We start from the raw sequence: 25,132 nt of genomic DNA, 5'->3' as shown, positions 1-25,132 counted from the left end.
GATGTTCTTCCAGGGCTCTGGGACCTTTCCAGTGCTCTGAGACACATAAACCATCAGCAGTAACTAAATTAAGAAATTACTTCAAAATGCAGTTTGGATTGAAAACACACAGAGTGCAATTCAACATCCTGTTGTGTCACCTCAGAATCCCAGAATCATTTGGGTTGGCAAAGCCCTCCTAGCCCCTGGAGCCCACCCTGTGCCCGATGCCCACCTTGGCAAAGCCCTCCCAGCCCATGGAGCCCACCCTGTGCCCAATGCCCACCTTGGCAAAGCCCTCCCAGCCCATGGAGCCCACCCTGTGCCCGATGCCCACCTTGGCAAAGCCCTCCCAGCCCATGGAGCCCACCCTGTGCCCGATGCCCACCTTGTCCCCCAGCCCAGAGCACTCAGTGCCACGGCCAGTCCTGCCTTGGGCACCTCCAGGGCTGGGCACTCCAAACCTCCCTGGGCAGCCCCTGCCAGGGCCTGACCACCCTTTCCAGCAACCAATTCCTCCTCCTGTGCCCCCTGCCCCTGCCCTGGCCCAGCCTGAGGCCGTGCCCTCTCCTCCTGTCCCTGTGCCCTGGGGCACAGCCCGACCCCCTGTCCCGGCTCCCCCCTCCTGGCAGGGATTGCAGAGCCAGAAGGTGCCCCCTGAGCCTCCTTTGCTCCAGGCTGAGCCCCACCAGCTCCCTCAGCTGCTCCAGCCCCTGGAAAGGGCAGTCCCTCCCCACAGCACTTTGCACAGTCACTGACCCTTGGCCAAACCACAGCCTGGAAACTACTCCACAATAACTTCCAAACTATTATTTACATTCTTTGCTACCAGTTTTGTGTTTCCTCCCTCTCTCAATGAGCACAGCTGGGTTTTTTCCTTTCCAAGCCTTGTCTTCCGTGGAACATTTGGCCAAGTATTGTTAAACTACCTCTAGTTATTCATATTTTCATACATTATTTACCCAGCTGAAGCCAATCTCAGCTTTCCAGGCTCTCCCCCAGCATTTGTAAGTGCTGACGAGCTCCTGCTGCACATGAATCCAATGGATCAGCCCCTGCTCACTGACACCTGAACTGACTCACTGGGCCCGGGGCAATCCCTGGTAGGAGCCAAGTTCTGCACTGGCTACAGCTCTTCTCACACTTCAAAACACTGTGTGGGGGTGTGCTTTTTATTATTACTTTTTTGGTTTCAATGGGATCACTTACACAAAACCCCTGAAGGTCTCATGTCACTTCTATAAAAACCCCAGTAGGTCTTTTTTGTCCAACATTCCTTTTTTATCCATGTGATTTAGTCTTTGATATAAACCCCCTACATACATTATTTCTGCACCAACTCGGTATCTGTTGTTCCCAGAGTTGTCCTGGTACCATCAGACCCTGTTTCCCAAAACTTTGGCTTTTTAGGGCACCATTTTTTTAAATTTAATTAAAGTTGTCAGCACAGAGCAGATGTCTCTGAGCAGCCTCACTGCTGCCAGGAGTGTCCGGGCAGCCGTCCCAGTCCCTGCAGGAGGTGTCCAAGAGTGTCCCCACTGTCCCTGTCCCTGCAGGAGGTGTCCAGCCATGTCCCCACTGTCCCAGTCCCTGCAGGAGGTGTCCAAGAGTGTCCCCACTGTCCCTGTCCCTGCAGAAGGTGTCCAGCCATGTCCCCACTGTCCCTGTCCCTGCAGGTGTCCAAGAGTGTGCCCACTGTCCCTGTCCCTGCAGGAGGTGTCCAGCAGTGTCCCCACTGTCCCTGTCCCTGCAGGAGGTGTCCAGCCATGTCCCCACTGTCCCAGTCCCTGCAGGAGGTGTCCAAGAGTGTCCCCACTGTCCCTGTCCCTGCAGGAGGTGTCCAAGAGTGTCCCCCCTGTCCCTGTCCCTGCAGGAGGTGTGCAAGAGTGTCCCCACTGCCCCAGTCCCTGCATGAGGTGTCCAGCCATGTCCCAACTGTCCCTGTCCCTGCAGGTGTCCAAGAGTGTCCCCACTGTCCCAGTCCCTGCAGGAGGTGTCCAAGAGTGTCCCCACTGTCCCTGTCCCTGCAGGAGGTGTCCAAGAGTGTCCCCCCTGTCCCTGTCCCTGCAGGAGGTGTGCAAGAGTGTCCCCACTGCCCCAGTCCCTGCATGAGGTGTCCAGCCATGTCCCAACTGTCCCTGTCCCTGCAGGTGTCCAAGAGTGTCCCCACTGTCCCAGTCCCTGCAGGAGGTGTCCAGCCATGTCCCCACTGTCCCTGTCCCCACTGTCCCAGTCCCTGCAGGAGGTGTCCAGCCATGTCCCCACTGTCCCTGTCCCCATTGTCCCAGTCCCTGCAGGAGGTGTCCAGCCATGTCCCCACTGTCCCAGTCCCTGCAGGAGGTGTCCAGCCATGTCCCCACTGTCCCAGTCCCTGCAGGAGGTGTCCAGCCATGTCCCCACTGTCCCAGTCCCTGCAGGAGGTGTCCAGCCATGTCCCCACTATCCCTGTACCCACTGTCCCAGTCCCTGCAGGAGGTGTCCAGCAGTGTCCCCACTGTCCCTGTCCCAAAAGGCAATGCCACGTGGGAAGGAAAAGGCAATGTCAGGTTAGGAAGGAAAAGGGAATGCCAGGCTGGGAATGAAAAGGCAATGTTGAGTTGGAAAGGAAAAGGGAATGTTGGGAAGCTAAGGATCCTTGCTGGAAGCCCAAAGCAAACTTGGGGCACTTCTCAACCAGCTCCTTCCATGGCTCTTGCATTACAACACAACCCCCAAAGTGAGCCACCTGCTCTGGCCTTTACCCTTCCTGTCCTGCTGGGACTGAAATGTGTTAGATCTGTTAATGAATTAAAGAGCCCTGGCAAAGGGAAGAATTCCTCCCACTCGGTGGTCTGTGGCAGGGGTGGGACTTTGGCTCACAGTTCTGGGATGATTCCTGAAGTCCCCCCTCAGAGATGCCCACCCTGCCCTGCTGCTGTCACAGGGGTTTGTTGTACAGAGCTCCCACCCTGCCCTGGTGCTGTCACAGGTTTTACTGTACAGAGATCCCACCCTGCCCTGGTGCTGTCACAGGGTTTGCTGTACAGAGCTCCCACCCTGCCCTGGTGCTGTCACAGGGTTTGCTGTACAGAGCTCCCACCCTGCCCTGGTGCTGTCACAGGGTTTGTTGTACAGAGCTCCCACCCTGCCCTGGTGCTGTCACAGGGTTTGCTGTACAGAGCTCCCACCCTGCCCTGCTGCTGTCACAGGGGTTTGCTGTACAGAGCTCCCACCCTGCCCTGCTGCTGTCACAGGTTTTACTGTACAGAGCTCCCACCCTGCCCTGGTGCTGTCACAGAGTTTGCTGTACAGAGATCCCACCCTGCCCTGCTGCTGTCACAGAGTTTGCTGTACAGAGATCCCACCCTGCCCTGCTGCTGTCACAGAGTTTGCTGTACAGAGATCCCACCCTGCCCTGCTGCTGTCACAGGTTTTACTGTACAGAGATCCCACCCTGCCCTGGTGCTGTCACAGGGTTTGTTGTACAGAGCTCCCACCCTGCCCACTGCTCACTCCCTCCCACCCATGGAAGCAGCACAGAGGAATCTACAGAGGGAAGAGTGACCGGATTTGTGATCTGACAGCACTTGAAGCACAAGCTGTGCTGGTGAGGCTGAGCAACACCGTGCTGGAATATCCAGATTTAGGGCTACAACGAGCCCCAGGGCACCTCCTGGCCAAGCCCTGGAGCTCACACTGTGGACAAGGGGCAGCCTTGTCCTTGGGGGGCTGAGCAGCCATTTGTTGGGAGAACAACATTAATTTGTCAGGAGAACACCAACTCCAGTTCTGATTGAACAGCAGCACAACTGAGGGCTGAGGTTTTTTAGATTTGAGTGCAATTGCACTGAGAAAAACAGAACAATTCTGTTCCATTAAATCAGATCAATCCCTCACTGCACAGGGCTAAAGCAAGCACTGGGAAAGGAGGATAATACTGAGTGGGGAAAGAGCTGGAGGAAACAAGCACAGAGCCAAGCAGAAACCAGCTCAAAGCCGTGTTGGGCAGGGGTCCAGCGTGGCAACTACTCTGCCAGGCCCAGTTCTGGATCCTCTATGCTTTTCACACCAGAAAGCCACACTACAATGAGCTTTGTAGTTCTCACCTTTCCAGTATTTTGACAACTTAGCCTCCAGCTTTTCCTTAAGGACCACACTGTCAAAGGAGTGAGCAGAAGAGCCAGTCAATGAAACCACCCTGATCTGGGGAAGGCCAGAGCAGCACAGCCTGACACGGAACAGGCAGAGGGTGTGGGACATCCAGGTTTCAATACCTTAGTTCTCCATTCAGAACTGGGACAGAGAAACCAGTTCCAGAAGTATCTGGTACTCCAGATGTCAAAAGGAAACCTGAGGAGCATCAATTGCCCTCACTCTCAGACCTGCAGATGATGCAATACTCAGGAAAATGGGAATTCCTCATTTTCCTTGAATTATCTCCCTGTGCTTTGCTCCTCTTCCTCTCTCTGCAGCCCGTGCTCTCATCTACATGTGTGACAAGGGGAAGCAGAGTGACCCCAGGGCTGTCCAAACCAACACCAGTGCCACGGTGTTCCACTGCAATCATCCCAGCAGCTCAGCAGTGAGGGCACAGCCACAGGGAGACAGCAATGCCACGGAGAGGAACCCCAGTGGGAAGGACATGGGTGTGAAGCCAACATGCCAGGCAGCAGCAATGGGCTGAACCTGCTGGGACCAGGGGATGTTAATTTGCAAGGCAGTCAGTTTAACACTGTTCTGTTTATATCATTTTAATCTGCACTAAATGAGACTGACCCAAGTCAGGAACGAGTGAAAGGTGACACTGATGAGAAACGCCACGAGCTGCAGGCAGGACACAGCCAGGCCTGGGGCCAACTCACACAGACACCTCCTGCAGCTCCTCTCTTGTTAACAGGACATTCTTCACAAAACTACTCCAAAGGATTTTTCAGAGAAACACAACTCAGCATTGCACAATTTCCATCCCAGTCCCAGGGCTCCTGCTTGCAGCCCAATCCAAAGCCACACACAGCCCCAGCCCCCTGACTTTAACGTGGCCCAAGGCCCCAAGGGGTACTCACACGATGTGGGCGAGGTCCAGGGGCTTCTCTGGCTGCTCAGGGAACAGGGGCCGGGGGGGGTCCCTGCTGGGGACACAGCCCAGGGACTTGCTGATGGCGTGGCTCAGCTTCTTCGCTGGGGACTTCTGGGATGGGAAGGAAAACAGGGTGAGGGGGCTGCTGAAGAACCAGGCAGGACCTGCAACCAGAGTGTAAAACAGCCTGGGACAGAATATCCAGAATACCCAGTTCCATTAGACCATTCCTGGGCAATCTGTGCAGATGCTGCACAGGGGAACAAGGTCTGTGGGGACTTTCTTGTGCTCTAATACTGAAAATTGAAAGGAGTTTAACAAAATTATGTAAGATTAAGAAATAAACCAATTATCTGGGTGTTCTATCAGGAATTAAACCAAGGGACAATCACATCCCATTAAGGGATTTTTACACTCACTTTTGAGTCCTCTGAACACACATGATGTGTTTGGAGGGGAGGAGCAGGACAGGAGCAGGTCACTTCCCAATTTTCTGTCCATTATTGGAAAGGCCAGAGTGGAATACAGTGTTAAGACAGAGAGAAATGACCAGTTTATTTCCTTTCACAAATTCACAGGACCAACAATCCCAGATAACTGGGAATGCTGAAATGCTGGTGACAAGTGTTGCCAAACCCCCAGGAATGGTGACCTGCCCTGAGTCATGTGTGAAAATGTGGTTTAAATCCCATACTGACTTACAAGGTTAAGTCTTATGACATCCACCAAGCTCCCAGCAGTGATGTGGGAGTCCCAGGGACAATGTTTTCCAACCCTAACAATTCCATGATTATGGGAGCTGTGAGGAAGGTGAGGACCTGGCACAGGGTGCCCAGAGCAGCTGTGGCTGCCCCATCCCTGGGAGTGTCCCAGGCCAGGCTGGACAGGGCTTGGAGCAACCTGGGATAGTGGGAGGTGTCCCTGCCCATGGCAGAGGGTGGGACTGGATGGGCTTTAAGGTCCCTCCCAACCCAAACCAGTCTGGGATTCTCTGAATAACATTAACAATGTCAGACTCTGAAAAAACTTTCACAAGTCCAATTTATGCTGTTATTTATCTTCAGCTTTCAGTGACAGGGCAGGTTGGTGTGACTTTATTTTCTACCCCTTCCCATTCCCTTGTGGCACTGCACCAGGACTGCAGAGTGTGGCCAGCTCAGCTGTTCCAGCCCATCCCCTTCTCCTGGGAACCCCTGGCAGGTGATCCATCCTGGATCCCTCCCTGAACATGCCAGCTTGGCTGTTCCAGCCCATCCCCTTCCCCTGGGAACCCCTGAGAGGTGATCCATCCTGGATCCCTCCCTGAACGTGCCAGCTTGGCTGTTCCAGCCCATCCCCTTCCCCTGGGAACACCTGGCATGGGATCCATCCTGGATCCCTCCCTGAACGTGCCAGCTCAGCAGTTCCAGCCCATCCCCTTCCCCTGGGAACCCCTGAGAGGTGATCCATCCTGGATCCCTCCCTGAACATGCCAGCTTGGCTGTTCCAGCCCATCCCCTTCTCCTGGGAACCCCTGAGAGGTGATCCATCCTGGATCCCTCCCTGAATGGGCCAGCTCAGCAGTTCCAGCCCATCCCCTTCCCCTGGGAAGCCCTGGCAGGGGATCCATCCTGGATCCCTCCCTGAATGGGCACAGCCCATGGCTCAGCAGAGTCACTTCACAGGTTCTTTGTGTACACCTGGAACAGCCCCCACTTTGTTCCCAGCTCTGCCCTCAGATCAGTGTGATGCACCCACAGCTGCTGAGCCAGAAACAGCCAGGCACAGAAAGGCAATGCAGACACAACCTCCCCAGGCCAAGGCACTCCTGGGTTTGGGCTCCCTCCAGGATGTGAAGTCACCCAGCAACTCTTTCCCCTTTTCCTGTCTATCCAACTGCCAAGCCATCAGTGAAAGGTTTCTTCTCTGCATTATTCCAAGTGGTTTGGGAGATTCATGTGTCTCTTTGGCTCCAGCAACGTGCCAGCAGGGCTGTGCAGTGTGAGGGCAGCACCAAGGACACCTCCTGCCTCCCAGCACAACAGATCTGTGCCAGGGAGGGCCAGGTTGGACACTGGGAGCAATTCCTTCCTGGAAAGAGCAGTCCAGCCCCGGCACAGCTGCCCCGGGCAGGGATGGAGTGCCCACCCCTGGAGGGATTCCAAAGCTCTGTGGTTGTGGCACTTGGGGACATGTTCAGTGGTGGCCTTGGCAGTGCTGGGGGATGGTTGGACTCAATTATCTTGGAGATCTTTACCAACCTTAACAATTTCATAACTCTATGACTTTTATGAACTTTACTAGACTTTTACAAACTCTCAGCCTTTTATATATTGAGACCCATCAATGAAGGACACTCACCTTTTGCCCAAATATATCATTAAATATTCAAAAGAAACAGTTTCTGCTTCTTTTTCATCCTGTACAGAATAATAAAACTTATGGGAAATGTTTGCCACCAGTTACTGCAAAGGTTTAAGGAATCAACAAATCTAAACCTCTCCCGGGCTGGGCACTCCAAACCTCCCTGGGCAGCCCCTGCCAGGGCCTGACCACCCTTTCCAGCAACCAATTCCTCCTCCTGTGCCCCCTGCCCCTGCCCTGGCCCAGCCGGAGGCCGTGCCCTCTCCTCCTGTCCCTGTGCCCTGGGGCACAGCCCGACCCCCTGTCCCGGCTCCCCCCTCCTGGCAGGGATTGCAGAGCCAGAAGGTGCCCCCTGAGCCTCCTTTGCTCCAGGCTGAGCCCCCCCAGCTCCCTCAGCTGCTGCTCCAGCCCCTTCCCAGCTCCGCTCCCTGCCCTGCACACGCTGCAGCCCCTCCGGGTGTCTCTTGGCTGAGGGCCCAGAACTGCCCCAGCCCTGGAGGTGCCTCAGCAGGGCCAGCACAGGGACGGGCACTGCCCTGGCCCTGCTGCCACACCAGGGCTGGCACAGCCCCGGGGCCATTGGCCTCCTGCACACCTGGGCACACCTGGGCACACCTGGGCTCGTGTCCAGCTGCTGCCACAGCACCCCCAGGGCCTTTCCCAGCTTTCCCTGCTCCAGCTGGAGCTCTCCATGGGGCTGTTGTGACTGAGAGCACCCGGCCCATTCCCGGTCTGTGTGTGCCCTCTGCTGGGAAATGCCACGGTACAGGCGGATTTCCAGGTCACTTGGAATCCGGGCTCACGTGGTGTGTCTGTGCACACAGCCGGGAACGTGCGGGGCTGCAGGGGCCGCCTGGGATCCCTGGGGATCTGTGGGGCACCCGTGGGGCACCCCTGGGGATGTGTGGGGCATCCCTGGGGATCTGTGGGGCACCCCTGGGGATCTGTGGGGCATCCCTGGGGATGTGTGGGGCACCCCTGGGGATGTGTGGGGCACCCCTGGGGATCTGTGGGGCACCCCTGGGGATCTGTGGGGCACCCCTGGGGATCTGTGGGGCACCCCTGGGGATGTGTGGGGCATCCCTGGGGACGTGTGGGGCACCCCTGGGGATCCGTGGGGCATCCATGGGGCACCCGTGGGGCACCTCTGGGGATGTGTGGGGCATCCCTGGGGATCTGTGGGCCATCCCTGGAGCATCTGTGGGGCATCCCTGGGGCACCCCTGGGGATCTGTGTGTCCCGTGGCTCAGACTGGACACAACCAGGCTCAGAAAGGTTTAATTACTTCAAGGCTGACTGAGTGGGAAATTAAACAAGCCAGAAATACAAAAGATGTGATTCCATGAGCAAAACACCGTGAGCAGCTCCCACAGCCCCGCTGGGCATGGAAGGGGCTGTGATAAAGGGGTTAGACCCCTTTGTATCCCAAGGGATAACTTCCCAAGGGAAGCCAGAGGGATCCTCACTGCAGGAACATCTCAACAGAGTTTGGTGTGTCATCTGGATCCCAAGGCACCAGTTAAGGTGCTTTTACATCACAAACATTCCACTGTTTCCAGCAGGAGGAATGTCCTGACCCACCCCCAGCTGACAAACCCCCACATCCACACCCCAGGGATAACCTGGGGTAACCTGGCTATTTTAATTATAATAGTAACAATAATTGTAATGAAATAATAAATTTGATTATAATATTAGTAACAATTTTAACTGACCCAAAATCCAGGGTTGGCAGATTGTTCAAGCTCAACAACCTCACCCAAACCTCCAACCAGCACAAGCTCTGGATAATCCACAGGCTTTCAATATGAACAGCTGGATTTTCAGTTCTGCTGCTTGTATGGAACTCACTGAACCCTGTCCAGGGCTGTTCTCTAAAACCAAAACTGAAATGGCCCAGAAGGAGAAATTTGGAAAGTGTTTGAAGGTTTTTATCCCCCCCAACCAGGCCCCAACAAGCAGCATTTTCATGCAGCAACATCTCTTTCAAAAATAGGTTTTTACCTGAACTTATAAATATAAAATCACTACAGTAGTAGATATTATTATAATTACTCACTGTAGTAATATATCTATTTATATGTATTAAAAATCTCTATATGATTTACAGTATGAAAAAACTACCAAGGGCACTTTCAGAAAAAAGAACCTATAATAATAAGTGTATTAATAATACTAACAGTAAATATAATTACTACTAAGTAATAATAATAATAATAATGATGATGATAATAATAATAATAAGTATGAGGTACTTATTATTAAAGCTCATTCTGGGTCATCCAGCTCCAAAACTCTGTAATTACACCAGGCAAGACTGAACTAGTTCTGGTGCACCTGGCAAAGCAAATCTCTTGTGTGGCTGGACCAGAGCACCAGCTCAGCCTGCTCAGTCTGAGCCTCTGGGTCTCCACTCCAGGAGTTCCTGCTGAGCAAACACACAAGGAGGTCCCTGAACCAGCAACACAGCCCAAAGCCAGAATCAGGACATGCTTTTTTAAATTAAGATGCATTTTCAACTTTCATAAAGTTAACTCATAAGACTTGTAGAAGTTAAAAAAAAATACAAGAAAATAATAGGTAAGAGATGTCTCTCCCCAGGGCCCCTCCTCGTGCTTGGTGTGTAGGAGACAGCCCAGTCTCCCATAAACAGTTTCACAATCCCTCAGTTTTTCAGCCCATTTATCACTTTGTTGCTGAAAAAACCCAGTAAATGATTAAACAGGCTCAGAAATGAGTTTTTAGAGCTAGAGCCAAAACTATTTTAGACTCCTGATTGCCCTATCACTTACTGAAGTCCCATTTTTGTCCCTGATTTCCACCTTTTCCCTTTGCTTCACCCTCAGACAACCTTTAGGCTCTGAATTCCCTTTATCTGAGACCTGGATCCTGACCCTGCAAACAGGGAGTGTCAGTCTCCCCTCTCTCCATGCCCTGGGCCCAGGCCCAGCTCCATCCCTCTGCTTGTTCACACAACTCCCTTTTCTCCTTCTCCAAGGAGACCACGGAAGGAACAGTCCCAGAGGCACTGCCTGGTCCTGCTGGCTGACCCTGGGAGCTCCTGATCTCCAGAGTGAGGAGCTGCTCCCAGGCTGCCTGGCAGAGATGGCCCCTCACCTGGCTCAGCTCCCACCCCCTGCTCAGGAGCTGCTTGGCAGAGCTCTGTTTGCTCCAGGGATTGTTCCCACAGTCCCAGGTTGGTTTGGGTGGGAAGGGACCTCAAAGCTCATCCCGTCCCACCCCCTGCCATGGGCAGGGACACCTCCCACCAGCCCATATTGCTGCAAGGTCCATCCAACCTGGCCTGGGACACTCCCAGGGGAGCTCCAACTCTACTGCAGGTGATTCCTTCCCAAGCTCTGACCTGGGTCTGCAGAGTGTTGGGTTGGGTGGGCTGTGCCCTGTCCTGGGACCTGGATTTGGTAGGGGTGGAACAGGACGAGCCTTAAGGTCCCTTCCCACCCAAACCAGTCTGGGACTCTGTGATTTAGATACATCTTTATATTAAAAGTCCCAGGCTGGATTTATATACACTCAGGAGGATAATAACCTACTCTTACCTCAGATGAAACATTCCATAGGGTTATTACCCAGATGGTTATAAAAAGGACAATATTTAAGACTGCATTTTCTTTGCCTCTGCACTCCTGACTGGTATCCAGCCCCAAGTTTCTAAATTAAACAGCAATGCTATAATGGCACTTCCTTGTGAACATAATTACTAATTATAATCCAATCATCATCTGAACTTCTCTTTAAATAAGTAAAAGATTGGCTTTAATCTCTTGCCATAAAATAGATTTTCCTAAATAAAATTGTCCATTATTTCTTCAGCTGTGATTATCAAACTGCACATTATTGTTCAGATTTCTTTAAGGCTTTTTGATTAAGAGTTTTCCAGGCCTATATTTACACCTGGCAGGAGAGTCACAATACTACAATTTTCTCTTAAAGAAAAACTGCCTTGAAAGGTGCCATGGGATAAAGTACCCATCTAAGACAGCACTCCTGGTAACTGGTTACCTCTCTGGGCAGGTCAAGTATTTCAGTGTTTGGGGATTTTTAAGCCACAAGAGAGGAAAATAAAAAGGTGGGACTGCTGTGAAAAACACCGTGCTGAGGCCCTGAGCAGGATGGTGCTGTCTGTGTGCCCTCAGCAGCCCCTGAACCCAGGGACAACCATCAGAAATCCACATTATGTGTAACAGTCACAGAGCAGTTTGGGTTGGAAAAGCCCTCCCAGCCCCTGGAGCCCACCCTGTGCCCGATGCCCACCTTGGCAAAGCCCTCCCAGCCCATGGAGTCCACCCTGTGCCTGATGCCCACCTTGGCAAAGCCCTCCCAGCCCATGGAGCCCACCCTGTGCCCGATGCCCACCTTGGCAAAGCCCTCCCAGCCCATGGAGCCCACCCTGTGCCCGATGCCCACCTTGGCAAAGCCCTCCCAGCCCATGGAGCCCACCCTGTGCCCGATGCCCACCTTGGCAAAGCCCTCCCAGCCCATGGAGCCCACCCTGTGCCTGATGCCCACTTTGTCCCCCAGCCCAGAGCACTGAGTGCCACGGCCAGTCCTGCCTTGGGCACCTCCAGGGCTGGGCACTCCAAACCTCCCTGGGTAGCCCCTGCCAGGGCACTCTGTCCCAGCCTGGAGTGTTCCAGGGGCCTGTGGTAACCCAAGGGCAGGACCTGGCACTTGTTGCCCCTCACTCTGCCTCAGCCCATGGATCCAGCCTGGCAGATCCCTCTGCAGGGCCTTCCTGCCCTCTGGCACATCCACATCCCACCCAGCTTGGTGCCATCCCTGCACTGACTGAGGTGCCCTCGGTGCCCTCGTGCAGATCATCACTAAGGATGTGAAACAGGGCTGGTCCCAGGGCTGGTCCCTGTGTGCCCAGCTGGATGTGGCCCCATTCCCCACCATTCCCTGGGTCATCAGCCAGGTTTAACCCAGTGGAGACTAAATACTAAACCCAGCCCAGTTCAACTGTTTCTGCACTTTTGCTGTGTGGAGAACTTGGGCAGCCCCACTGTGGATTCCTGTGCTAACCCCAGTAACTTCCCACAGGAATGAGCAGAGAGTGGCTGTTCCAGCCAGAGCTACCCAGGAGGGATGGCCCTGCTTACCCAGGAGGGATGGCCCTGCTTACCCAGGAGGGATGGCCCTGCTTACCCAGGAGGGATGGCCCTGCTTACCCAGGAGGGATGGCCCTGCTTACCCAGGAGGAATGCTCCTTCATCTGGTGCTGGTTGCTGTGGGGGCCGCTGGCGTGGCCTCTCCAGAAGCAGTTCTGGCACAGCTGGTAGTTGTGGCACTGCTGGCAGCGGTACCGGAATCCCATCATGCTCTCACAGTGGCAGTAGGAGCATTCCACGGGGTGGAAGACTGGGAGGAGGGGGAACAGGAGGGGCAAAAAACAAAGGAAAAAAAGTATATTAAGTGAATTTTAGCAAAACCTTGAGCATCCCATTCCAGTGCAGCTTCCAAAGCACCCCACGTGTCCTTCACTGGTTGTTATTCCAGGCAGGATTTGGAGCACAGAGCAGGTAACTTTGGTAAGGTCAACCCTCAGGTTAAGCTGGTGATAATACAACAGTTCCACCTGACCTGTTCTGACAGTATTTGTTCTTCAGATTTCTCCCTCCCTGGACACACTCAGACCCAGAAGCCCCCAGGGAAGTGCAGCAATACTGAGGGCAGGTAGGAGTGGGCAGGGAAGCAGCAAAGCTGCATCACAGCAGTTGGAGTCAGCCTGAGGAGACCCCTGTGCTCTGGAGTCACCCAAGAGGCTCTTCAGAAAGGCAAATGCAGAGCACCAGGACTGGCTCCTGCTCTGAACCCCCTCTCACCCCTCACTCCTCCCCACCTGCCTCTTGTACCTCCACAGCTCACACTGAGGAAGTTCCCACTGTCCCCCTGAACCTGAACACCCTGAGAACTGGAAAATTCAATCAGGTCTGACAGGCAGAGGCACCCAGAGGAGCTGGACAAAATAAGTATCAATAAATGCTTCTTCTGTTTTTCTGCCCATGAACAGACAATTCCAGACTTGCTCCATGTAAGTCTTTGGAATAAACCAAGGAGGAATGTGAGAATGAGGTGAAGGAGATGATACCTTACCATGGGAAATACATCCTGAAAGGTGAGGGACAGGGAACAGAACCAGAACCAGGGCCTGCCCACCCTCACAGGGGAGGATTTCTTCCCTATATCCCATCTCTCCCTGCCCTCTGGCACTGGGAAGCCATTCCCTGTGTCCTGTCCCTCCATGCCTTGTCCCCAGTCCCTCTCCAGCTCTCCTGGAGCCCCTTCAGGCTCTGCCAGGGGCTCTCAGGTGTCCCTGGAGCCTCCTCTTCTCCAGGTGACCCCCCCAGCTCTCCCAGCCTGGCTCCATTAGTTCTCCCCATCCTTTTCAAAACTGTCCCTTCTCTTCCCTGGCTCCTGCAGTCAGCAGAGATTCCTACTGACAAAAGGGGACAAAAGCACCTCAGTGTCCTGAACCAAAGCACCCACACACTCTGTGCTGATCTGGGAAAGCTGTAACTGCATTCTGATAAATAACCCCAGTGACAGCACTGCCCGTCCTGCTCCGGGCACGGCCTCGGAATGGTGGGCACAGGGGGCACTGGAACAACCAGGAGCAGGGATTACCACATCAGGGGCAGGATGCAAACCAACGAGGTGGGAGCTGTCTGGGTTGCTGTAGGAGTATTTGGGGTTTTATTTGCATATTCCATTCACCATTTTCAACGTGGGCGAGTCTGTGCATGAGAGGCAGCCACACAAGGCACTGGGGAGGAGGATCAGCCATCAACGTGTCCAAAAACATGTTCAGCATGATCTTTTTCTGCAAAGAAAAGACAATTTGGTAATATAGAAAAATTTCAATTTTATACACCAAAAATGACTTCTCTTAACATTTCTCTAGGACACAACTTGTGCCTACCAGGAATATTTCATAGTCAGAGAATCCTGGAATCCCAGACTAGTTTGGGCAAGACTTTAAAGCCCATCCAGTCCCACCCCCTGCCATGGGCTGGGACACCTCCCACTATCCCAGGTTGCTCCAAGCCCTGTCCAGCCTGGCCTTGGACACTCCCAGGGATAGGGCAGCCACAGCTGCTCTGCCCAAGCTGTGCCAGGGCAGCCCACCCTCCCAGCCAGGAATCTCTTCCCAATATCCAGGTGCATTTGGAGCCTCATCAGTTCCAAAATCAAAGGCTGTTTCCCATTGTGTCTATTCCAAATACACTAATTTCTAATTAACTCATATTCAGTGACTATAAATTTTACATCTAAATCCTGCAGAAATATTTGTTCTGGAACATCATCATGCCCAGAGTCTAAACATTTAAACATTCAATCTGAGGCTTAAGACCACCCAGGTTCACGTTTCCAGTTGAGTTAAGGATTATTTATACCCTTTACATTACCTCAAACAAGAAATAAATCATTGGAACAACTAAATTACAACTGAAATTGCCTTAAAAATAAACTGTGTGTAAAGAAGGTGTTTATTTTGTACAGACCCAGCCTGCAAGGAAGGGAATTGTTGAGCCTAATTGTCTTAACACAGAGAAAAAGCTTTAACAAAATCAAGGCAAAAGAGTAAAAATGCCTTTTTCTATGCCTTGGGAAAGGGATGGTCATCCCTGCAGCTCTGCTGGGGAACTGGGCTGTGACTGCAAGGAGGGGAATCAACTCAAATGGTGGCAAATCCTTTCATTGCCTATTTTAGGCTGTCTTAAAACTGCTTGGGATATCAGTGCCCCCCTCCCTCCAACTGCCCCAGCCAAGGGTTTGGTGAACTGGGAATGCCAAATCCCAGGGTGGGAACTGTCCCTCACCTGCTGTGGGAAGCAGGTCCGTACGGAATGTTCCGTGTACCCAAAGGAAGGGCCCTCAAACACGGCTGTTGGGAGCTTCAGAACCTCCTTCAGAAACTGGTCAAACTTGGTAAATATCATTAGTCCGTTGGAATCTGATATCTGAGAGAAAATATCTGTAAGAAAATATAACAAAACCCTACAGTAAATACAGATTTATTATAGGAAAAAATATTTCAGTCCACTTGAATCCCAAGATGTTTCTTTTTGTTTTATTCAGAATTTGATTTCTTATCACATGCTATGAAGACAAAATTTATAAATGCATTTATTCCAACATGTCATGATACAGATCTTCCTGTTTCCTCCATCCCATCCAGGGCAAAGACCCTGCCACTGCACTGGCAGGGACAGGCAGGGAGAGAGCAGGACAGGCAATATGTGGCATCCCTCCTGCAAGCTGAGACTACAGGAAACCCCCTGAGGAGCCTCCTCGAATTCAACAGCTGCAAAAGTCACCAAGTCAAACCTGGAAGGACTCCATGAAAACGTGGCACACACCAATGGCACAGGGATGGAAGGAACACAACATCACAGGAGCATGGAATCACTGAGGTTGGAAAAGCTCTCCAAGATCACACAGAGCCCACCCTGTGCCGAATGCCCACCTTGGCAAAGCCCTCCCAGCCCAGGGAGCCCACCCTGTGCCCGATGCCCACCTTGGCAAAGCCCTCCCAGCCCATGGAGCCCACCCTGAGCCTAATGTCCACCTTGGCAAAGCCCTCCCAGCCCACAGAGCCCACCCTGAGCCTAATGTCCACCTTGGCAAAGCCCTCCCAGCCCATGGAGCCCACCCTGTGCCTGATGCCCACCTTGGCAAAGCCCTCCCAGCCCATGGAGCCCACCCTGTGCCCGATGCCCACCTTGGCAAAGCCCTCCCAGCCCAGGGAGCCCACCCTGTGCCCGATGCCCACCTTGGCAAAGCCCTCTCAGCCCACAGAGCCCACTCTGTGCCCGATGCCCACCTTGTCCCCCAGCCCAGAGCACTCAGTGCCACGGCCAGTCCTGCCTTGGGCACCTCCAGGGCTGGGCACTCCAAACCTCCCTGGGCAGCCCCTGCCAGGGCCTGACCACCCTTTCCAGCAACAAATTCCTCCTCCTGTGCCCCCTGCCCTGGCCCAGCCTGAGGCCGTGCCCTCTCCTCCTGTCCCTGTTCCTGGAGCAGGGCCTGACTCTCCCCCAGCTCTGGTCACATTCTCAGCATGTAGGAAACCAAGTCTGTACGTGTGGAACTACAGAGACCAAGTTCCAATCACCCACACAGCTTCTGAGATGAGAGAGCATTAACAATACAGATCCAGGACTTCCAGAGAGCCTCGTGCTCCAGCCAAGCCAGAGCTGCCAACCTGCTCAGGAAAGGGCTGGATCAGGGGCACAAGGAACCTGAACACAGGAGCTGTTTGGTGGTGAAGTGAGTCAGGTGGGAAAGAGAATGGAAAAACCAAGTTAGCATGTTCATAATGATCATCAGAAGAAATAAAGTACAAGAGAACAGCTGAGGCAGAGAGATCAGAAGCCCATTCATCCCAAGAGCAGATGGTCAGGCCAGCACATTCTCGGCATGTTCCTCCCCTCCCTGAGGGTCCCTTTGCTCTCAGCAGCCTTGGATGAATTTGCTTCAGTGGAATTGGTTCAAGGAGCAATCAAGGGTGTGGATGTTTGCTACCCACCACATCCTCTGGGAAAGTTAATGCAGAGCTGCTTTCTGCTGCTTCCATTTGTCACTGCTCATTGCAGTTGCTGCCCTTTGGTTCCTGTCCTGGAAGGGGAAGGGAGCAGCCGGGGAAGGGGAAGGGAGCAGCCGGGGAAGGGGAAGGGAGCAGCCGGGGAAGGGGAAGGGAGCAGCCGGGGAAGGGGAAGGGAGCAGCCGGGGAAGGGGAAGGGAGCAGCCGGGGAAGGGGAAGGGAGCAGCCGGGGAAGGGGAAGGGAGCAGCCGGGGAAGGGGAAGGGAGCAGCCGGGGAAGGGGAAGGGAGCAGCCGGGGAAGGGGAAGGGAGCAGCCGGGGAAGGGGAAGGGAGCAGCCGGGGAAGGGGAAGGGAGCAGCCGGGGAAGGGGAAGGGAGCAGCCGGGGAAGGGGAAGGGAGCAGCTGGAAGGAGAAGGAACCAGCTTTTCCTATTCACCACCATGTTGCTCTCCAGGCTTTAACAAGACACTTTCTGTATCACACCACCAGTTTTCTCTCCAGGCTGAGGAATCTGCTCCATCTGATGCCCAGCAGGATCTGGGGGTTTGGATGATGGGCTGGTTTGCACCACCCCAGACCTGTGGAGCCAGGTGGGGAACAGTCCCTGCTCAGAGAGGGAATGACTGGATGTGGCACTCAGTGCTCTGGGCTGGGGGACCAGGTGGGATCAGTCCCAGGCTGGACTCTGTGGGCTGGGAGCTCTTTTCCAACCTCAGTGATTTGGGGATTCACAGCAGCTTCAGGTCAGTGTAAAGATCACTGATTCAGCAAAGAATTGGCTTCCAGAACTCAATACAACAAACATGTGTGGAAATGCACTTATTTCCTAAACTGGTTGGATTTCTGGAGAATACTCACATCTAAGTTTGTCCAGGATTTTCCCCCCACACATGGTGGCTAACATGGCTTTCACTGAGAACACCGTCAGCTTCCCGTGGCCCTCACTGCGGGAAAAATCACAGGGTGAGGAATTCCAGCAGGGAATGGCAATCACAGAAATACTTAAGGCCTAGGAAGGGAATGTATAAATCATTATACTACTATTTATCCATTATATCTCTGTATAGATGTATCTCTCCATTAACTACTGAGGTCTGCCAAGCTGTTTAATGTAAGATTCAGACAGGGATAACTCAGCATGTTTAATACACTGGAAGAGTTAACAAGTGTCTAATCACAAATCAGATTTTCTCACAGAATTATGAAAAATCCCCAGACAAAGAGCCTGACGTTTGTATATTTGTACTGTCCATCCCATAACTCTTTTATAAAGTGCTAATTCATTTTTCCATTAAAACCCATTTGCTCATTGTAAAACTCCTCATTTTTAACTCTGCTGCCCTTCATTAGTTGCTTTAAACTTTTAGTCCTTAATTTAAACTGTGATGCCAAACACACATTTCATTCTAAAAGCAGCACCTGAAGTGACAGGTAACAGAAGTTGTGTGAGACCCTGGAGACCCCACATGGAACAGGGACTCTGGGAACAAGGTTTAATTGCAGTTGAAGTGATTAAAGCTGCTGTGCTGTCAGAGCAGTGGCACACTTGGGGAATCATTCCTGAATCAGCAAGAGAAAAGGGATTTGGCTCCATGGGAAGCAGGAAAGAGCCATCCAGCACAGTAGGACAGGCAGGGACAGACATGAGGGTTATTCCTGCTTCCAGAAGAAGTTAAGGATGAGATGCTGAGGGGGTGAAGGCACCAGGAGCACAGGAGGAGGCCTGGTGGGTTAAAGCCCAGCACAGCTGGGTGAAGGTGGGTAAAAGCTGTTGGAATTCTGGGCAACTTATTGCCAAACACAAGTGCACTGAGTCTCTGAGTACAGACAGAGCAGCACAGACTGAGCCACCAGCAGGGAACTCAAGGGCTCATGTAAAAGGAGAAACTGAATTCAAATAAATTCAAATACCTGCAATTAAATATGGGGGACAGATAATTTGTACTGGCGTGGCAAATACATTGATGGGGAAGACACATGAGGAGAGTGGAGAGAGATCAAGAGAAAGCAGAATATACTCCTGAAGGGAGACTACAAAGAGCTGGAGAGGAACTGGGGACAAGGGATGGAGGGACAGGACACAGGGAATGGCTTCCCAGTGCCAGAGGGCAGGGAGAGATGGGAGACTGGGGAGGAATTCTTGACTATGAGGTGGGCAGGCCCTGGCACAGGTTGGGCAGAGCAGCTGTGGCTGCCCCATCCCTGGGAGTGTCCAAGGCCAGGCTGGCCAGGGCTTGGAGCAACCTGGGACAGTGGGAGGTGTCCCTGCCCATAGCAGGGGGTGGAATCAAATGAGCTTTAAAGCCACCCAAACCATCCTGAGATTCCCTGATTCAGTGGGAAGATGGTCACAAACATGTGCCTTAGACACTCCTAAAAATAGGACTATTTGAAGTAGATTTTGGCTCACAATATTGAAGCACAAGGTCCAGCATCAACAACAGATGAGCAAGTGGGTGGAGACACCAGGAAGTAACTAAATCCCTTTTATTTCCCTTTCTCACTCACAGTTAACATGGAAAGAGCATTCTCTGGTAACATCTCCCATTCCACCTCTCAGGCTGAGAAGCTCCTGAAATACAATGGGCTGTTTCTCTAACACAGACTCAGTGGCTTTCAAACTCTCCTCTCTGCAGGAGAGACAAAATCTCTCCCAGAGCTACAGCTGTGGGAAGCTCTGGGAACAGGAATGGTGACCCCAGAGCCATCACTTTGTTCAGACCCAGCACTCTTTAACCACTGCTGGAAAAACTAAACTAAGGGAGAAAATTAAACATATTCAATATTTACTGCAAGGAATATAAACTGAATAAAGTTCACAAACAGGTAAAGATCTCAACTGTCCTATTTTGTTTCTGTCTTTACAAGAGCTTTCCCAAAGGAACAATCTGGCACTCCCACTTTGTGTGAAAAAAGTCAGACTTTACTACAGGGAGTCTGAGAATGGTTTGGGTTGGAGAGACCTTAAAGATCATTCCCATAAGAAGGAAAAAAGGTGAAACTTCCCATATGATTTTCAATCTCCTGTAAGAAACAGGACTGGAAACAGAACTGGGGACTTGTTTAAATCAGACCAGGGCTGTGTACATGAGGCTCCTTCCCCATCCTCAACATCCTCCTGACCAGGGCTCAGCAGCAGATTCCCACAGTCAGGATGTCCACGTGGATCTGCCCCCTCATCCTCCAGCTGGCTCCTCATCCAGTCCCAGCCAGAGCTCCAGGGCAACTCCCACTCCTTGCCTGTCCCTCCCAGAGAGCCACTGCAGCATTCCAGCTGTGCCAGCTCTCCCACCATGTTCCCTCCAGAGGAATCACACCCCAAATTCCTCCCTCGGGGCATCCAATCAGGCTGAATTCCCAGGGAAGGCCCAAGAGCTTGCTGAGCTGTTGGCATTGCCCAGAGCAGCTGTGGCTGCCCCAGCCCTGGAGGTGCCCAAGGCCAGGTGGGACAGGGCTTGGAGCAACCTGGGACAGTGGGAGGTGTCCCTGACCAAACTGTGTGAGTTTTAAGGTCCCTTCCCACCCAAAGCACTCCATGATTGTACCTGTTAAAGGCTCTGGGACAGTCCCACCAGCACAGGCTGTGAGGAGCTCTGGCACTCTGAGCATCCCAGCAGCACACACAGACCCCAAGGATGCCATCCCAGCAGCACAGGGGCTGCCAGCCCAAGGATGCCATCCCAGCAGCACACACAGACCCCAAGGATGCCATCCCAGCAGCACACACAGACCCCAAGGATGCCATTCCAGCAGCACACACAGACCCCAAGGATGCCAGCCCAGCAGCACACACAGACCCCAAGGATGCCATCCCAGCAGCACACACAGACCCCAAGGATGCCATCCCAGCAGCACACACAGACCCCAAGGATGCCATCCCAGCAGCACACACAGACCCCAAGGATGCCATTCCAGCAGCTCAGGGATGCCATTCCAGCAGCACAGGGATGCCAGCCCAAGGATGCCATCCCAGCAGCACACACAGACCCCAAGGATGCCATCCCAGCAGCACACACAGACCCCAAGGATGCCATTCCAGCAGCACAGGGATGCCAGCCCAAGGATGCCATCCCAGCAGCACACACAGACCCCAAGGATGCCATTCCAGCAGCACAGGGATGCCAGCCCAAGGATGCCATCCCAGCAGCACACACAGACCCCAAGGATGCCATTCCAGCAGCACAGGGATCCCAGCCCAAGGATGCCATTCCAGCAGCACAGGGATGCCAGCCCAAGGATGCCATCCCAGCAGCACACACAGACCCCAAGGATGCCACTCCAGTACAGATGTGCATTTTTACAAACTAACTGCCTGCCATGCTGCTGAACTCCTGGAGAGGGAGCCCCAGCCCTGCCTCTCCTCCTGTTCCTGGTGCTCCCGCAGCATTCCAGCCTCTCCCTCACTCCCACGTGCCAGGCAGAGGAAGCTGCTGCACTCTGCTGGGATCAAAAGTGCTGCTGGGGTTGCAGACAAGGCAGAGCTTGCAGGGTTGGGGAAAAGTGGGGACAAAAGCATATCTGTCACTAATAAAGCCTCCATCTTTTGAGGCAGCTCCCCAAAACATGAGCATTTCTGGTTTTAAATCCTATATTTTCTAGTGTGATCTGAGAATAACTAAACCTTTACAACTTGTCTCTCAACTAAGGCCAAAACAGGACATAAACCCTCCCCTTGGTTCTGCTGTCACAGTGTCTCTGCTCTGAGGTTTTTATCTGTCCCCAGCGAGACAGGGATTGTTCTGAGGTCTTGGACTTTTTGAGGGACAAGCTCAGCTTCTGTTTAGAGGCAATAAGGAGTTGTCATATTAGGAAAGGATCAATGCCTGGACATCACAATTAGAACAATTATTTGGCACATTTATTGCTGGGGACTGTCTTGGGTAAAACCCCTCACTGGGCCAAGGGCAAAGAGAGATCCCACTGCAGTTACAAGGAGACCAAAAGCAAGAAGTGCCAACCAAGGTGAAGGACCTGCAATTGCTGCTCAGAGCCCACAGAAGCACAGCTACTCAAGATCAGCAGAGCCAGCCCTGAAGAAACAGGCTGTGAAAGAAACTCCTAAGACTGGACATGAGGAAATGCCTGGACAGAACCCTGAGCAAGAAATCCAGCCAGGAAAGGAGAACTGCCCTTTCACAGCAGATTAGATGGGGGTGCAAACTGACTGTCCAAACAAGGCAGCATTAGATGAGGGTCCTTTTGAGCAGTTTTCAATAAACATTCACTTCTCAAAGCAGTGTTAAACCCCCAGGAGGCCACACCGTGCCCTGTCACAGCAGCAGTTTCACTCCACGTCCAGCTCAGTCTGTGGCTCCCACCAGCCCCAGAGGGCTCCAAATCACTTCAGAAAGCAACGTTTGAGACCCAGCCCTGCCCTGTGCAGTGCCAGTGCCTGCAGACACCCCTGTGTGTGTAACCCAAGCCCATCACCCCCAGCACAGCACAGACTGACTGCCAGACTCGTGCAGGGGTGGCTGTGTCAGCCCCTCAGAGAGCAAACAAGAGCAAGGATACAAGTGAGCATTACTAGCCTGTCATATGCTGCTATCATGAAGTTGAGGAGGAGGCTGATGGATTGCTCTACACTGATTTGGTGAGTAGAAGGAAGGCGTTTGTTTAGCTGGTAGTAGATGGATGAAATGATTGTTTCTAGTCGGGACACGTTGATCTCTGTGTTATGATCCAAAGTGTTAAGGCCATTATCTCTGAAGGCTTCAATCATATTCCAGATATCAACAAGGTGAACTAAAAATAAAGGAGAAAACATTAACTGCTATTCTGTAAGGCATGCAAGGTCACTTTGATGGCAGCACTTAGGAGAACTGGGTTAGCTTTTCTTAGGAATGAACAGTTATTTGTATTCAAAGGGACAGACAGACTCCTGAGTTCATACTCAGCTGTTGAAAGGAACAGAGCAGTGCCCCATCTGCCTTGTACTCCACCCTGCAACATCTGGGTGCTGTGCCAGAAACAATTCCTAGAGGAGCAAAGCCACCCCCTCAGCATGCAGTGTGTTTTAGCAGGGTTAGATATTGCCTTTTGAGAGAGACTTATCAGCCAGAATCCCCCCCTGGGTGGGTGGGCAGGCCCTGGCACAGGGGCCCAGAGCAGCTGTGGCTGCTCCAGCCCTGGGAGTGTCCAAGGCCAGGTTGGACAGGGCTTGGAGCAACCTGGGATAGTGGAAGGTGCCCTTGCCCATGGCAGGGGGTGGGACTGGATGAGCTGAAAGGTCCCTTCGCACCCAAACCATTCCATGATTCTCTGATATTCTAAATTCACTGCAAATTGTTTACAGGAATTTTGAACACCCTCATGCTGACCAGTAGAGTATCAAAGGAGGAACTTGATGTTCCAGTTGAACTATGACTGTTTCCAGTTGATCCAGCTCCCAAATCCTGAGCATAATGGTCCATACGCTCAGGTCTAGAACTCCAAAGCATTTCCCCAAATAACCCTGCCACAGAAAAGCAGATACCCAAGGAGTGTTGACAACGGGGAGAAAACATTTCCCAAACCACAGCAAGTGATCTGCAGAACCACATTAAAGGGTATTTTGAAATGTTTCAAACCTTTAAGTTATGCATGAGAGTGGAGAAGACATCTAAGGATCAACAGGAATGCAAACTGAACGTGATCCAGCAGGTACAGAGGGTGGATTTGTGCACTCACCCTGGGATGCCTCCAGAAAGGGCTCAAGTCAGTGTGAGTTTGAACATTTCTTACAGTCAGCTTGTCTTTTATCTCACATAAAACCCACACAGGGACAGCAGCCAAGCTATAATGCACACCCTGGGCCAGCCTGTGCTCCAGACACAGCTCACAACTGCACAGCCTCATCCACAGACCCAGGGATGGCAAAGGCTGCTCAGGGCATGGGCAATGGTGAGCTGGGCCCAGTGCCACGTGCTGTTAATAGCATTTCATAACACCCCTGCTCTTAGAGAGATTTTTAATTCTGAACCACGAACTACAGCCAAGAACTCACTGTTTCCCAAGACTGAAAAATCCCTGAGCCATCCACCCAGTTCAGGGACACTTCAGCTCTTCTCCTGGCCTCCCCCATGGTACACACTCCAGCTGCTCTGCCCTGGGTGGAGGGATCTGCTCCTGCACACACCAACCTGTTTGGCTTCTTCCTGTGCCCAACCTGGTGTGGGTGGAATGCAAAGTGTCTCACCTGCTCACCTGGGGTTCACCTTTGCTTTGGGGAGCTGTCCAAGCTCAGAGGGCCATGGAAGAGAAGGAGAGAACTTACACTGACAGTATGGCATGAACTTGCAGAATTATTTGTGGTTGCAACATGTGCTGAGGGACACCAGGGCAGGACCAGACACCCTCACACAGGGACTGTCCCTCCCTGTGCTGAGGGACACCAGGGCAGACCCCGACACCCTCACACAGGGACTGTCCCTCCCTGTGCTGAGGGACACCAGGGCAGACCCCGACACCCTCACACAGGGACTCTCCCTGTGCTGTGCTGGGGGACACCAGGGCAGACCCCGACACCCTCACACAGGGACTGTCCCTGTGCTGTGCTGAGGGACACCAGGGCAGACCCCGACACCCTCACACAAGGACTGTCCCTGTGCTGTGCTGAGGGACACCAGGGCAGACCCCGACACCCTCACACAGGGACTGTCCCTGTGCTGTGCTGAGGGACACCAGGGCAGACCCCGACACCCTCACACAGGGACTCTCCCTGTGCTGTGCTGAGGGACACCAGGGCAGACCCCGACACCCTCACACAGGGACTGTCCCTCCCTGTGCTGAGGGACACCAGGGCAGACCCCGACACCCTCACACAAGGACTGTCCCTGTGCTGTGCTGAGGGACACCAGGGCAGACCCCGACACCCTCACACAGGGACTGTCCCTGTGCTGTGCTGAGGGACACCAGGACAGACCCCAACACCCTCACACAGGGACTGTCCCTGTGCTGTGCTGAGGGACACCAGGGCAGACCCCGACACCCTCACACAGGGACTGTCCCTGTGCTGTGCTGAGGGACACCAGGGCAGACCCCGACACCCTCACACAGGGACTGTCCCTGTGCTGTGCTGAGGGACACCAGGGCAGACCCCGACACCCTCACAACAGGGACTGTCCCTCCCTGTGCTGAGGGACACCAGGGCAGACCCCGACACCCTCACACAGGGACTGTCCCTGTGCTGTGCTGAGGGACACCAG

General features: G+C 53.1%; 1 protein-coding gene across 8 annotated transcripts in view; it reads right to left on the bottom strand.

Annotated features, from left to right (window-relative positions):
* DTNB (dystrobrevin beta) overlaps positions 1 to 25,132 on the bottom strand; it is a 150,040-nt gene that overhangs the window by 112,700 nt on the left and 12,208 nt on the right. For all 8 annotated transcript variants that reach the window (XM_071547650.1, XM_071547654.1, XM_071547648.1 and 5 more), the window contains 6 exons: positions 22,478 to 22,691; positions 17,805 to 17,890; positions 15,223 to 15,377; positions 14,117 to 14,222; positions 12,594 to 12,760; positions 5,022 to 5,146 (listed from right to left, as the gene is read on the bottom strand). In XM_071547650.1, coding sequence (XP_071403751.1) covers positions 5,022 to 5,146; positions 12,594 to 12,760; positions 14,117 to 14,222; positions 15,223 to 15,377; positions 17,805 to 17,890; positions 22,478 to 22,691 — 853 coding nt within the window. The remainder of the gene's footprint in view (positions 1 to 5,021; positions 5,147 to 12,593; positions 12,761 to 14,116; positions 14,223 to 15,222; positions 15,378 to 17,804; positions 17,891 to 22,477; positions 22,692 to 25,132) is intronic.

This window comes from Pithys albifrons, chromosome 2 (genome assembly GCF_047495875.1).
Source record: "Pithys albifrons albifrons isolate INPA30051 chromosome 2, PitAlb_v1, whole genome shotgun sequence".
Classification (NCBI taxonomy): domain Eukaryota; kingdom Metazoa; phylum Chordata; class Aves; order Passeriformes; family Thamnophilidae; genus Pithys; species Pithys albifrons.
The sequence above is the reverse complement of the archived record's forward strand: the minus strand, read 5'-3'. Positions and strand labels throughout refer to the sequence as shown.